The sequence below is a fragment of the Camelus bactrianus genome, chromosome 11 (genome assembly GCF_048773025.1).
Source record: "Camelus bactrianus isolate YW-2024 breed Bactrian camel chromosome 11, ASM4877302v1, whole genome shotgun sequence".
Lineage (NCBI taxonomy): Eukaryota > Metazoa > Chordata > Mammalia > Artiodactyla > Camelidae > Camelus > Camelus bactrianus.
In genome coordinates, this window is record NC_133549.1 from 46,723,448 (window position 1) to 46,738,098 (window position 14,651).

Genomic DNA, 14,651 nt, shown 5'->3' on the forward strand with positions numbered 1-14,651 from the left:
GCAAAAGTCGCAAGTGAAAGCGTGGGATGCCCATTTAAACTTGAATTTCAAGTAAACAATGAATGATTTTTCAGTATCAGTATGTCCCAAATGTTGTCTTGTATTTTATCTGGTAACTTGGGTGGGGGGTGTGGGTGTGGGTGTGTGTGCTGTCCTTATTTTCAAAGGACTCTGTTTATTCTGTTTGTCCTTCTGCATTTTTGCTCTTAAAAGTCCTTTATTTTATAAAATGATCCTAACAGTAGATGGTAGTTATGGGCATGTGTTTGGCAAAATGAAAGTCGGTGACCCTGTGTTGAGTCCCCTGTAGCGAACTTTTTTGAAATTTTGTCGCGTTGAAATATAAAAGTGTAAGAAACTCTGCCCTAGAATAATGCCCCATGTGAGCAATTCAACTTAGATTTTTAAAGTGGGAAAAACCTTATCTCCTATAAGGAACTAGTATGTTTCTTCCTTTCTGATCATGAAAGCTGCATGACATTCTCTGATCTCCTTGCCCTGGCTCTCAGCCATCTTGGGGGCACATTTCACGCAGGAGGGATGACACTTACTTCAACTGCATGATTTGCATATTTGTTTCCTCTTTACTCAGACTTGGTTCCCTGTTTTAACCCTATTTTGTGAATCACGTTGTTCTGTAACTTTGCTAGTCACTCAACATTCTTTTTAGAGACAAGTGTGAAAATCAATTTTGGCAATTAATACGAAATTAAACAGATAAGTCAATCACTTAAAATGAGCCTCTGTGACTGTAATTCTGTGAGAGGATCTCCATCCTAGGAAGGAGGTTCTTTGCAAGTTCATGCTTGCTTGTTGCAACTTTCCTCCAGTTTATGAGCAGTGATACACTTGGCAGCCTGTACCAGGTAACTGCTTTCCAGGCACTCCCACTGCACCTGGGCTCACACATGGGAAGATATAAACAGTGGAGGTGTCATCCTTCTCTATCTCTCTCTCTGGCTTTCCCATCCCTCTGCTCACCCCTTCTAGAACTTTTCCTTCTGCTGAATTGGTTTGTGTTGAGTCCATTGCATTTTGATGCCCTGCACTGATCCTGTCTGCCATGAATTGCTTCCACCCAGGCCACCATTGACTTGGTGATTGGCTATGAACCACCTTCTGCTCCGCATCCAAATGACCCCAGCGGGACCAGCGTGTCGGGCATGGGAGGTAAGCTGACCCTTCTGAAGGCCCAGCCTATACCTGAGGGCATCTACTACAGACACACGAGGAGTGTCCAAGGAAGCTTTCCTTGTCACTGTATCATCTGTAGCTCTCTGACCACCTAGACAGGGCCCTGTGAGGCAGGTGGAGCTGTCCTGTGTTGGGACATTACAAGAGTCTACAAAATGTCCTTCAAGGCCAAGGGGACAGCAAGACAGTCCCTTCCTGAGCAGCCTCATGTGAGCCTGTCCAGCACACAGACTCCAGCAGAAGGTCCCAGGCCAGGCTTTGCTTCAGGTTTGTGGCTTCCACCTCATACGGTGTTACCTGGTTGTGAGTCTCAGGAGTGACCTCTGCCCTCCTCACATGTCTCTTCACTCCTAAAGCAGCAGGCTGTGCACTCAGCACCAGTCTCCTGGTTGTTGCCCTTGGATTGGAGCCTCTCTCTCCCTTGTCCCGACCCCCTCTCAGCCTCTGAACAGCTCCTCGGTCCTTCAACCAAGTGCTGCTCTCTGCATATCCCACCTTGTGCTCCTTGCTCCCTGACACGTGTTGTGGGTCACTCAGGGCCACCAGGTGCCGCTCTGGATGGGCTGGGGCTTGGCTCGGGCTAGGTTTTGGGCCGCAGGTGGAGGGAAGTCTATGACAGTCAGGCCTTTCATAAAGCTGAGTTCGACCTCCTCTTAGCCTCTTTACAGGGTGACGTGATGCTAAACATGTCTGTGCCTTCCTCTGCCTGGAGCCACGTCCCCAGACGCCCCCATTTCCCCAGCCTTGGACCCCCTCATCCTGCTACACTCACCTGCTGCCTTGAAATTCTCCCTCCTGGGTGGGTGCCTGGCCTTTGTTCCCACCAGTCTTGGCTCCTTAGGGCCTGTCCTCTCTGTATTTCTCTGAGGCCGCCTGAGGGGTCTTCATGGCACCTCCTTTCTGCCCTGTGATGTCGCTGCCCTCTTCTGTCTGACTTCTTGTCTGCCTCAGCCTCGTCCCAGCCACTGCCTCCATTCACCCACTCTGCAGATAGCCCGATATTAAGGTTTGAAACCATTTCTTGACCTGGTAGTTGTGAGTGTCCAGCTTGGGTCAGCTGGCCCCTTCTTTGTTGGGGACAGTTGGGGCTGACACAGACCAGCACATCAGCACTTTGCCTCCCTCCTCTGCGCAGCGGCACCATGGGCAGGCTGCTCAGTCCTTGGACTCTCCTGGCCCCACAAGGGCCCTGCAGTGGCTTGAGAATGTCCCTGGCTCCCTTTGCTGCCACAGCAGTGATGACAAATCTGACACAGAGGAACCCATGCAGTCCCGAACAACGCTCCATCAGGGGCTGAACTGAGTGGTCCCACCCACTTCCTTCCGGCCCCTCTGCCAATGCTGGCCGTCACCAGCACTTGCATTGGCCTGGGAAGGACACTAGGTCCTTTCAAGCCTGAAAAAGGCAGCCCCCACTGGTGGGCTATCTGGTGTGGCCTCTGAATGGGGAGGATCAGGATACCTTTTCTTACACTGATGTTTTTCCTAAGCCATATCCTGTTTATTAGTTTCATAAGGCGGCTGTAAGAAAAGTACCACAAACCGGGTGGCTCAAATGGTAGAAATTTATCCTCTCACCGTCCTGGAGCCTAGACGTCTGAAATCAGAGTGTCAACGGTTGCTTCCTTCTAGGCGCTCAGGGAAAGTCTGTTCCCTGCCTCTTCCTGTTAGGAGGCGGTCGCGGGCAATCCTCAGTGTCCCTTGGCTTGTAGACCTATCACTCTGCTCTCTACCTCTGTCATCACACAGTGTTCTCCCTGTATGTCTCTGTCTTCACATGGTGCTGTCTCTCTGTGTCTGTGTCCACATTTCTCACTTCTCATAGGGACACCAGTCATTGGATTGGGCCCAACCTAATCCAGTGCGATCTCATGTTAATTTGATTACGTCTACAAAGACCCTATTTCCAAATAAGGTCACGTTCTGAGGTTACAGATGAGCATGACTCTTGGGATGACACTCTTCAACCCTGTATACTGATAGATAAAAGACAGTTTCATCATGTGTTTCCATTTCAAGAGTCCAAATGTTAAATGAGCCTTTTTGTAGTACGCCTTCAGCTGGGCCTTTAGGATAAAAAATAACACTGGTTCTTTCAAGTAAAAGGGGGAAACTTACAGTTTATGGTGAACTGGTACCACACAATTTCTTAGTATTTATGGAGTGAAGAAATTGGTTGCTGGGTTTTCTGACCTGTCGCTTGATGCTGCAGTGCTGGGGATGGTAAATTCTTTTAAACACAGCTCCTGCCCTCCAGGAACTCTCAGTCCAGGTTAGGAGACAAGACTTTTTTTCCCTGAAGGTGTAACATTGTGGATAAGAGCAAGGGCTTTGGGGTCAGACTGGCCTCGGCTGGATTCTGTGTCTATTGTTATTAGTCATGTGACCTTGGGTTGGTCACTTAACCTCTCTGCATCTCAGCTTTCTTTACTGTAAGGTGGGGAGGAGAGTAGCACCGTACATCATAAAGTGGTTGCAAGGATTAAATGAGATAATGCTTCGTGGTAGCTATTACTATTATTATTATTACTATTATTACAAAAACAATTCCAAGTTGCTTGTAGTCATGAGCTCAGTTGAGAGGCACAGTCTGTGCAAACATTCAAATTATTTCCTCTAAAAAGCAGAGCTATTAGAAAAGAATGATCTGGCTTGGCTCAGAGTCATGTTGAGATGACTAAATGCTTTTTAAAAAAAAAAATCTTCAAAAAAAAAAAAGGGTTGTGTCCTGGTGTACCAGGAAGATTTTGAGAATAAGCGATTTATCAAGCTATTGAGAGTGTAGGGGGAGGTCCCATCTCCTGAGAAGGACCCTTGTGAGCCCAAGCTCAGAAAACATGCAATTTCCCTGGAGCAAAGGCTGGTTCCTTAGAAATGGGAAAAGTACCAACTCCTGAACTTTTAAACCCACTGGGGAGAAAGCTGTAGCATCGAGGCTCCCTTTGCCTGCATCTCTTTCTCCTCACGTGGTGGGTTGTCTTGGCAGAACCAGCACTCCAGCAGTGCCTCTTGGATGGAGAGGTCCCCCAGCCTCTTAGGAAGCTAACTCCCAGCAGTTCCAAAATTGGCCTCAGAGGTTCTTTTTAATCCTGATACTGCTGGATGGAGGGAGGAAATGAGCCAGAACTTGGGTTCCTTTTACCTGGATTTCAAACAAAGACTGTCACCAAGTGCTGGCCTGCAAGTGAGCTGTGTCCACAGGGCAATTTTGTGTTTAAGTGTGAAATGCCAAAGTGAGATTTCTTTCTTTAACAAATGAACAGGTTTCTTTGATTTGGAAGTGCCCTCTTTGTTGTGTAAGGTTAACATTTACCACCACCGGCTGGATCAAGAGTGGCTTTCTGAGTGTTGAGTTCATAATCTGACTTAAAGAAACTTTTCTTCAGCATTTAAAAAAAAATCTTTCAATGTCCTAGATTATCTGGATGTTTTAAGAGAAAACTTCTTTTTGTCTTAACATGAATTCAATTCAACCAAGCAAAGATACCTTTGAGTTCTTAATACGACTCCATACTTGGGAAGACACTAGGAAAAAAAATCAAAAAACGTATAGTTTTGGGGGGAAGCAAGTCCAACAAACCTGAGACAGAGAAGTAACAGCAAGGAGGCCACACCTCCTACCAACGCACATCTTAACATAAACAGCATATGTGGCCCAGAATTTGTTTTTTTACCTTTCTTGAATTGACTTTAAAAACCTTACCATTTTATATGAAAGTCATGAGTCCGCTCCCTCTAATTTATACAGATCTTTTCAAATTTTAGAACATGAACCTGTTGATTTTTCTTAGTTCAAAAGCAATATCTACTTGTAAAAATGTAAACATCATAGGAATATAAGACACAAGAAAGTACAAATCTCTCACAGTCCCATCCTCCTGAGATAACCACTGTTCATGACTATGGATACTGATTTTTAAAGGTTACCATCCACATCATGGGTTCTGCAGAGAAGAAATTGGAAATATTAATGATAGAACACAAAGTGAAGCTTTTCAGGACAACTTCACCTCTGCAAGTTGAAGAGACTAATTATGACCATAGATCATGGGAACTGAATACTTGATAGGTTCATGGGTGTTTTAAAGATTCTTTTTTAAGAGCAGTTTACCACAAAATTGAGAGGAAGGTACAGAGATTTCTCATATCCCCCTCTCCCCACACCTGCATAGATTTCCCCATTATCAACATCATTCACCAGAATAGTACATTTTTTGTGAAGGACGAACCTTCATTGACACATCATAATTGCTCAAAGTCTGTAGTTTACCCTTAGAGTTCATGTTTGGTGCTGTACATTCCACAAGTTTGGACAGATGTATAATGGTGTATATGTATCATTATAATATCATACAGGGTATTTTCATTGCCCTAAAAATCCTCCTTGCTTTGCATATTCATCTTTCTCTTACCCCCACCTCCCTCCCCTTTGGTAACCACTGATCTTTTTATTGTCTACTTAGTTTTGCCTTTTCTGGAATGTCACAGAGTTGGAATCATACCATATGCAGTGTTTTCAGATTGGCTTCTTTCACTTGTAGTATGCATTTAAGGTTCCTTCCTGCCTTTTCATGACTTGGTAGCTCTTTTTTAGGGCTGAATAATACTCCATTGTCTGATTGGACCATAGTTTATCTATTCACAGGACATCTTGGTTGCCCCCATGTTTGGCAATTATGAAGTAAAGCTGCTATAAATATCCATGTGCAGGTTTTTGTGTGGATGTAAGTTTTCAACTCTTTTGGACAAATACCAAGGAATGTAGGTAGCTGAATGGTAGGTTAAGAGTATGTTTCGTCTGTAAGAAACCACCAAACTGTCTTCCAAAGTGGCTGTACCAGTTTCTGTTCCCACCAGAAATGAATGAGCATTCCTGTTGCTCCGCATCCTCACCAGTATTTGGTGTTGTCTGTGTTTTGGGTTTTGATCATTCTAATATGCGTGTGATGGTATCTCATTGTTTTAATTTGTGTTTTCCTGGTGAGGATGATGTGGAACATCTTTTCATATAGTTATTTGCCATCTGTATGTCTTCTTTGGTAAGGTGTCAAGATGTTTGGTCCATTTTATAATCAGGTCATTATTATCTTATTGTTGAGTTTTAAGAGTTGTTTGTATATTTTGGATAACAGTCTCTCTCTCTCTCTCTCTTTTTTTTTTTTTTTTCGGTCCCTATAAAGTGCATTTAACATCAGAAGTATTCAGATGAGGCTTTAGAATAATAATTGAGAAAACAGATAACAGTCCTTTATCACATGTGTTTCTTGCAAATATTTTCTCTCAGCCTGTGGCTTGTCTTGTCATTCTCTTTCACGGAGCAGAAGTATTTAGTTTTAATGAAGTCCAGTTTATCAATGATTTCTTTCATGGATCATGTCTTTGGTGTTGTGTCTAAGGGGTTCATTTTTAAGGAATGCTTTCCTGGAGCTCTTACATCAAAATGACAAAGGTTACAGACCCTGAAGCATTGGTGCCTTGACTGAAGATGTGTGCTGGCAAAGGAACCGCATTCACTGGCCCACTTCTGAGACTCTTCCCATGACAGGGGTAGCTGACCCAGACACAGGCTTGCCCTCCTGAAAACCTGTTACTTTGGCCGCTTGATTCACCAGATGTCAGTTAGCTTGACTGGAGCTTACATTCCACGGCTGGAATAAACTATTTAAAAAATCTCACATCTATTTTTGAAGAACCATCTGTTAAAATTGCTACTTTGTCCAATGCTAGAAGTGCAAGAAAATCATTTATAGCCAGACTTGGCCGCATCAAATTTATTTCATTCCACAAACACCAAAGTCAATTTACTTGAAATTCAGTTCAATCCAGTTCAGAAAACATTTATTGACACCTGTCTGTGGGGCATGCAGAGCTGAGAAAGGCATTGTTTGCCACCAAGGAGCTTGTATTTCAGTAGAAATTTATTTCTGCATGAAAGATATAAACATGAATAACTAAGTTAGAGCTGAATATACTAAATTCCTCAAGAGAAGACTAATCTAATTATTACATGGGGAATGTACAATTTCTTAGAGAAAGTACTTTTTCAGCAGTACGTTTCAACTGTGTAACCTTACTGCCAAGCTCAGCACTTGGAAAACCAATAAATGCTTTGTTGATTGAGTGAATGATTAAATGATGGATGGGCCATGGATATGGTTTGCATTTTTGTTTAAGAAGGGCATTTTGGTGAACACTACTGAATAGACCAAAGTGCCTGATTAATTCAGAGGAGTAATTAAAAGGGAGGCATGTTCCTGAGGGCTGGGAGTACCCGACCAAGACACTTGTCCTTGATGAGCAGACCTTGAGGATCCATGGAAAGTTTTCTGAACAACAGACTATCCTGTTCAGAGCTGCACTGGAACATGCCCAATGTACTAGAACATCACTGCAGGCAGTGTTTCCACAGTTGGGTCCCTAATTGGCTTTGTCCAGCAAACTGATTGTATTGGGCCATTTTTCCCCCTAGGATATTTAGGAAAATTGAAGTGATCATGATAAACAAGTGGTTCTGAAACTTTAGACACAGTAAAAAAATCATCAAGGGAAATCCTTAAATGTGCAGATTTCCAGCACGTCCCTCCAGAGGGCCTAATCCAGCCGATGTGAAGGAGAACCCCCATCTGTATGGTTCACAAAGACCGCCAGGAGGTTCTGATGGAGGCTGATTTTGGAGCTCACATTGAGAAGCCGTGGAGTGGAGTGTTTTACTTGGTGAACATTATCTTGTCCGGATTCAGACAGAGCTCTTTGGACAGTGTTTCCTAGATTGGCTCACAGCTTCAGTCAATCAAAGGCAGACGCTGCCAGAATTTCCCTGCAAGCTCGTTTTTGCATCAGTGTTTGGTTACAGGCTCTTCCATGGTACCTTTACTTTCATCTATCTATTGGAACCATTCCAGAAGATTCTTAGGGCCCATATAATGCTATTTACCCAGAAATCAGAATGGAGGGGAATGAATTGCTCATGGTTGAAAGCAGACATTTCTTTATGTAACTTTTAGCATGTTAGAAACCCAGCAGAGGAATTATTCATCATTCCAGCTAAATCATCATGTTATCTCCAAAATGTTTTCATGCTTAGAAACTTACTCTCTCCTGTTCTGCTTTGTACTTTTTAACTTACACTGATGATATCACACCAGCCCTTTGTTCTAATTTTGCAGTGACCTTTTACCCAAGGTAATTAAATTCTGCCATAACCAGTACTACCATTTAATAAGACCTCGTCATGAGAAACAAAATTAATATCACAGGCAGAGGTGGGCATTCTAAGACTCTGTAAAAACAAGGTTACTGTGGGGAAATAGTAAATATTGACCAAAAAAGAAAAAAAGCATAAAATATTCATGGAGAAAGGACTGTCTATCAAGGAATGGAAGAGAATTACATAGGATGGTGGTTCAATTAGTGCTTAGGTGGAAAAGTTAAGAGGCATGAGAAGTGTTTGGATAAAAGGGCCTGCTGGCCAGGGGGGCCTTGGCCACCCTGATTGCCTATTTTCTCAGTGAAATAAGAAGGAAGATCATTAGCTGATGGTGAGAAGGGTAGAGAGGGTGTTGGAAGCTTTCAAGGTGCAAAACAGGTGGGAGTTCAGGAAAGTAAAAGGATTTGACCTTGTTGGCTAGTCAGTGGCATCTCAAAGCAGGATTTAGGAGAACTTGGAAGCAGAGGAAACATGGTAGGATGGCTGGGCAACCCTGTGAGTCTACTGAAGGTTGGAGATCATGAAATTAAAGTGACCCTAGTCAGTGAGGTGTGTGTTCATGTTCAGTTACCTGGGTGATGGGGTGTAGTAAGTGGAGAGTCGAATGGAACAGGTGAGTACGAGGAAGTGAGGGGAAGGGGGTACTGAGAGGCACGAGAGAAGCGATTGCAGTGTTAGATCACAGAACCTAACAGGTCAAGAGAAGAGCAACGCCAGCAAGGAAGTGGGGGGCAGAGAAAGTGGAAGAATGGGGCAGCCTGTGTGACCGCAGACTTGTGGGCTGGTGTGATGATGGAGCAAACTGGAAAGACAGGAAAGATGGCTATTGTAGTGTGTTCAGTAGTGTGTCCCCCCGCCACCAATTCCTATCTATGTGGAACCTCAGAGTGTGAAATTATTTGGAAACAGGGTCTTTGTAGATGTAATCTGTTAAGATGAGGTCATACTGGATTAGGACGGGCCCTAAATCCAATGACTGATGTCCTTATGAGAATAGGTGAGGACATAGGGACATGCAGGGGAGAAGGCCATGTGACACAGAGGCAGATTAGAGTGGCACAGCCCAAGCCAAGGAACACCAAGGATTGCCAGGAGCCACCTGCTAGTAAAAGGCAAGGAAGGATTTTTCCTTCGAGGCTTCCAAGGGAGCATGGCCCTGCCAACACCTTGATTTTTGAATTCAGGGACTTGGAACTGATAGAGAATAAATTCCTGCTGTTTTAAGCCACTCAGGTGTGGCACTTTGTTACAACAGCCCCAGGAAGCAAATACGACCAGCAGCTTCCTATTCAGTCAGCAGTTCCTAACTTACTGCCCTCTGTGATCATGAAACAGTCATTCTTTGTGGATCTGCTTGGCTGTGGCTCCAGTGCTTGCCTGGGTCTCATTATGGGACAACCGCTAAAGCTGGGTGATGAAACAGCTTGTGCAGAAGGGCGTGTTCGGCAGTGCCCTAAGGACTCCCATCGTTCTTTGTGGAACACTTAGAGTGTTAGCATTGTTTAATCCTTTACAGCTTCCTGCCACATAAAGGGGTGATTTCCTGCTTAAATATCCTTCTGCTGCTACGCAGCGATGCTGATGGTAAGCATGACTCAGGCTGGTTTCCTCTAATCCATCCTTCAGCCTAAAGTCTGACTAACAAGGTGTTTCCAAAAGCAATTGGTTTTTTGCTACCTGCAGTTTTTCTCTGGATCTTTCATTCAAGAACTCAGTGAGGGCTTGTTCAGAGCCCAGCTCTGCAGGGATATGATCTACTCCTTCTGCCATAAACAACCACCAACCCCAAGTGGAATAATTCACAGCAGGGAGGAAATCCCACTTGGGCCCAGGATGGTCCAAGGAAGTTGATTTTCATTGTTGGAAGAGGCTTAAAGCCATGCCTGCCAGCCATTGCCTAGTCCGGAACAGGTTTGAGCAAGGGGAGCCTGACCCTCCCTGCTTCCCTGAGGCTGGTGTCTGGGTTGGGAGGAGCGCCCCCTGGCGTCTGAGTGCTCTCTCCTGAGAGCTGTGCGGGGGTTTTGCCAAACTGCTGGAGTACTTGAGAAGGCTGGAGCAGGCGTGAGGGTGCCCTTGTTCTTTTCCTCACTCCGCATTCATCAAGCCCCTGCTATGTGCTAGGATTTATGTCAGGCACGGGGCAGGTACAAAGATGAAAAGGGCAAGCCGCACCCCACCGTTCTGAAGGTTACCTACAGGTTAACAACAGATCCAGTCCTCACTAGGTGGTGAGGACTGGATAGAACCATGTGTGGTAGACCGAGAAGGGGGCTTACTCTGGGAGAGGTGGGGAGGGACTTCCCAAGACGTGTGTTTCCTCTGGAACTTGAGGGAGTGAGGAGCCCACCTGGTGGAGAAGAGGAGGAAGGACATCCTGAGAGCTCGGATCTGGGTGCCTGACGATGGGCAGCAGGCGAGCCCCTTTTGAAGCCTCTTTAAGAATAGGGAAGAAGAGACCCAGATTATCATGCAGAGGACAGAGGTAGCTATTCTCCACCTTTGGCTTCTATGGGGTTTCCCTGTGTCCTGACAAAGATGCAGAGGAATGAAGAGGACAGCATCTCCTTCAGCTGCAGCCTGGTTCTAGATCTAGTCTTAAACCAGCGAGGTCGGGCAAAGACTTGGTCCTGGTTTCAGCTTGGCTCCTAATCACCTAACAAGTTGCTAAAACCTCTGGACCTCAGTTTTTCTACCTGAAAATGGGGGGAGGGTCAGGTTGGACTGAGGATCTCTAAGGTCCCATCTAGTCTGACATTCTGTGGGTCTAAGACTTCTTGAAAGACTGTGAAGTTTGGATCCAGAGAAAGTTGGGTCAGAGGAGCAGAGGGCTGAGGAATAGGGTGGGAAGTCACCCTCGTGAATAGGAGACAAAGAGGGGGACCTCAGAAGACCCTGAAAAGATTTAGTCAGAGTGCCAGGAGGAGAGCTGCACAATTCAAAGAAGTCTGTGTGGGCCCCGGTGTCCGATGCCATGGAAGGTGGAGCATGAGGATTCAGAAAAGGGCCCTGAGCTTAGCAAGAAGAGATCATGGTTGACCTTCGCAGAACAGGAGCCAGGCTTGGGTGGGCCGAGCATGAATAGAGGGGTGGTGAGTTGGAGGGCTCCCCTGGGCTAACCTCTGAAGTAGTACCTCGGAGGGACCTTTCACTTCCTCCCTCTGTGCCCTGACTCCCGTGCTGCCCACTGACTGCCCCACCTTACCCCATTACTGCTCTCTAGTGTTCTGAATTCTCAACAAAACTAACTTCTCAACAAAACTAAAAAAAAAAAAAAAAAAAACAAATTTGGTACTGCTTTCTGCCAGGAACTGTGTTAAAGACTTTGCATATAGGTTAATTTGTCTTTACCATACCTTGTGATAAATACTATTATTTCTTCTTTTTTATAAATGAGGAAACTGAAACAGAAATTAAGAGACATGCTCAGACTCACATAGCTTGAACCTGGGATTTGAACCCAGGCAGCGTGAAACCAGAGTCCAAGTTTTAATAGCTGACACTGTGATGGAACTAATTCATACTATAATGTGAGTGACTGACTGATTACTCCAGATGGAAATTGTCTCCTACCTGAGACTCCTTTGCCTTGTAATGGAGAAGTTTCAGAATCCAAAGGGTGGGAGTGCAAATGCTGGTATTTTTTTGGACAAGGTGGTTAGTCTTCTAATCTCTTAAATTATATTGTACAGATTACTGGAAGTTCAAATATTTTGTCTATGAGAAAAAGAAAAGCTGACGTTTGTCAGTGAGTTTTAAAGAGTTTGTGACTAAAAGGGGAGATATAGAAGGCAGAGATGATTTTTGTTTTTTTAGGAGAGAGAGATCCATGCATATTTGAAGGCAGAGAGAAGGTCCTTGTGGGGAAGGAGCCAGTGGAGATACTTGAGAAGGGGGGTCACTTGGAGGGGTCCCCAAAGAATCAGAAGGAAGTGCGGTCTCAGGCATGGGAATGGGGTTCACTCTACTAAGCAGGAAACATATTTTCCTCCGGAGTCTGAAGGGAAGATTGGGGGATAAATGAGGGGACAGATGTGTGTGGAAGTGACAGCCAGGAGAACGAAGGGAGAGTATGGTGACCACCTTGGTCTGCTTGGTGAGAAAATTGGAGGTGAGTTTCTCATCTGCCATGAGGGTGGAGAGGGCATTTATGATCAGGAGCCTCCAGCAGAAAGGGGTCAGTACAGAACCTCATGAGTAAAAATCTAGAGAAAAGACCTGCAGCAGGAAGGGTAGAGTTGTCCCCTTTGCAGGGCTCCAGTTTTCCACGGCATTTCCCCATCTCAGTGTCCTCACTGCAGAAAGGCCCCTGACCTCAGGCTGGGTTTCCAGATTAGAACTGAGTGATCTTAGGCTGGATCTGTTTGCACTGGCTCCTCCTCTCGCTCTCCCAGTGGCCTCTGTGTTCTCCCCATCACCTTGAACACAGCCTGATGAGTGACTTTTAAATGATGGTCATATATAGATTCTTTAGAAAAATGTGTTCATGTGCATCAGGACACTCATTCAGGCCACAGAAACAGACTCACAGACATGGAAAACAAACTTGTGGTTACTGGGGTTGGGGGCGGGGAGGAAGGAAAGGGATAAATTAGGAGTCTGGGATTTGCAGATGCTAACTACTTTACATAAGATGTAGAAACAGCAAGGTCTTATTGTTCAGCACAGGGAGCTATCTTGTAATAACCTATAATGATAAAGAGTATAAAAGGGAATGTATATATGTATAACTGAATCACTGTGCTGCACACCAGAAACTAGCACAACACTGTAAATCAACTTTACTTCAATTTAAAAAAAAAGAATCTGTATCTGAGTCACAGCTTATCCCAAGTCAGCATTACCAATAAGCATCTCCTTCACCTGCTGCCTCAGGAACACCGAAAACTCCTCATGTCCAGGAAACCAGCGTGTTCTGACACGTCCAGGGTGAGAGCCATCTCTGACTGGATCCCTTTTTGGTGTTTTAGGAGAAGAGGAGGAAGATGGCGGAGACGAGGATGGGTTGGACGGTACAGTCAGGGTCCCTGTGCCCAAGGGCCGGGGAGGGACAGTGTCAGAAGCTCACCTTGCCCGGAGGCTCACGAAAGGGAAGAGCAGCCGGCGGATGCTGTCCAACAAGCCACAGGACTTCCAGGTAGGAATAGCCTGAGCGCCCCGCATGCCTGTGGTGCCACCAAATCATCCAACTTCTAGCAAATGTGGTGTTGTGAGGAAGAGCCTCTGCCTGTGGGCGATGGCTCAGCTAGCACAAAGGGATGTCAGGGCAAACCCAGCAAGAAGAGCTCCCACCTTTCTTCTGCATGCAGCAGTGAATGTAGTCAGTCCAGATGAGGCACTTCAGAGAAATAAAATCCACTTTGGTGGTAGGAAAGCGCTAATCAAAGAACAGAAGCTCAGGTATTGCGTTTTTCACAGCTCTGGTTCCTTCTTTGGGAGATAGGCTACAGAGTGAGTTCATAGCTCCTGGGGCTCAGGAAGACCGGGCGGGAGGCTGGGGTCTGAGCAGAGGCCCCTGCCCAGCCCTGCCCTTTCCTGGGCCAGCCCTGGACTATTGCAACCTCACTACTGCTCTTGGTTTTTGCATCCCCACTCCAGTTCCCACCGTGAGAGTGAGCACAGATGGTCGCACCCAGTCCGAGAGCACCTAGTGCATTGCAAAGCTGCCCTGGCCTGGTTTCAGTGGTCTTTTCTGGTGGACAAGCAAAGGCAACACCTGAGGATTCTCTTACACCTCATGCTGGGAAAGGATTGGTAACGACTCCCCTTCTGTGCTTGCAGATCCGTGTCCAAGTGATCGAGGGCCGGCAGTTAAGTGGCAACAACATCAGGCCTGTGGTCAAAGTCCACATCTGTGGCCAGACACACCGAACAAGAATCAAGAGAGGAAATAATCCATTTTTTGATGAGGTAAATGGACAAATGTGTGTCCTGCTCTGAGTCTGTTCTGTTTATATGCATATAAATTTATACATCTATTCTTGGGTTCTCTCACCGTCCCCTGTCCCATGTGGGAGGGGAACAATGTGCAGACTTAATTGTACACACAATACAAGGTACCAGCAGTAAACATGACTCGCTAAGAACCACTGAGTCTTGAAGCCACACGGCCTGCTTCGTCCTTGGTTTCCAGAGCTGTTGGTATCTTTCTGGTGGTTTTGCAACAAATTCCGGAAGGAGCCCTTCCTAAGCGGTCCTCGCGTCCCTTACGATGGAGCACACCAAGAGCTTACATCTGCCTTTGCTCTTTGTA

The 14,651-nt window shown here is 45.6% G+C and overlaps 1 protein-coding gene across 5 annotated transcripts in view; it reads left to right on the forward strand.

Annotated features, from left to right (window-relative positions):
• The window catches only part of MYOF (myoferlin), a 148,169-nt gene that overhangs the window by 39,559 nt on the left and 93,959 nt on the right, over positions 1 to 14,651 (forward strand). For all 5 annotated transcript variants that reach the window (XR_012510200.1, XM_074373942.1, XM_074373943.1 and 2 more), the window contains exons 5-7: positions 1,083 to 1,170; positions 13,369 to 13,535; positions 14,180 to 14,308. Coding sequence is in view for 4 of the 5 variants with exons in the window: in XM_074373942.1 (XP_074230043.1) it covers positions 1,083 to 1,170; positions 13,369 to 13,535; positions 14,180 to 14,308 (384 nt within the window). In the remaining variant the exon portion in view is untranslated. The remainder of the gene's footprint in view (positions 1 to 1,082; positions 1,171 to 13,368; positions 13,536 to 14,179; positions 14,309 to 14,651) is intronic.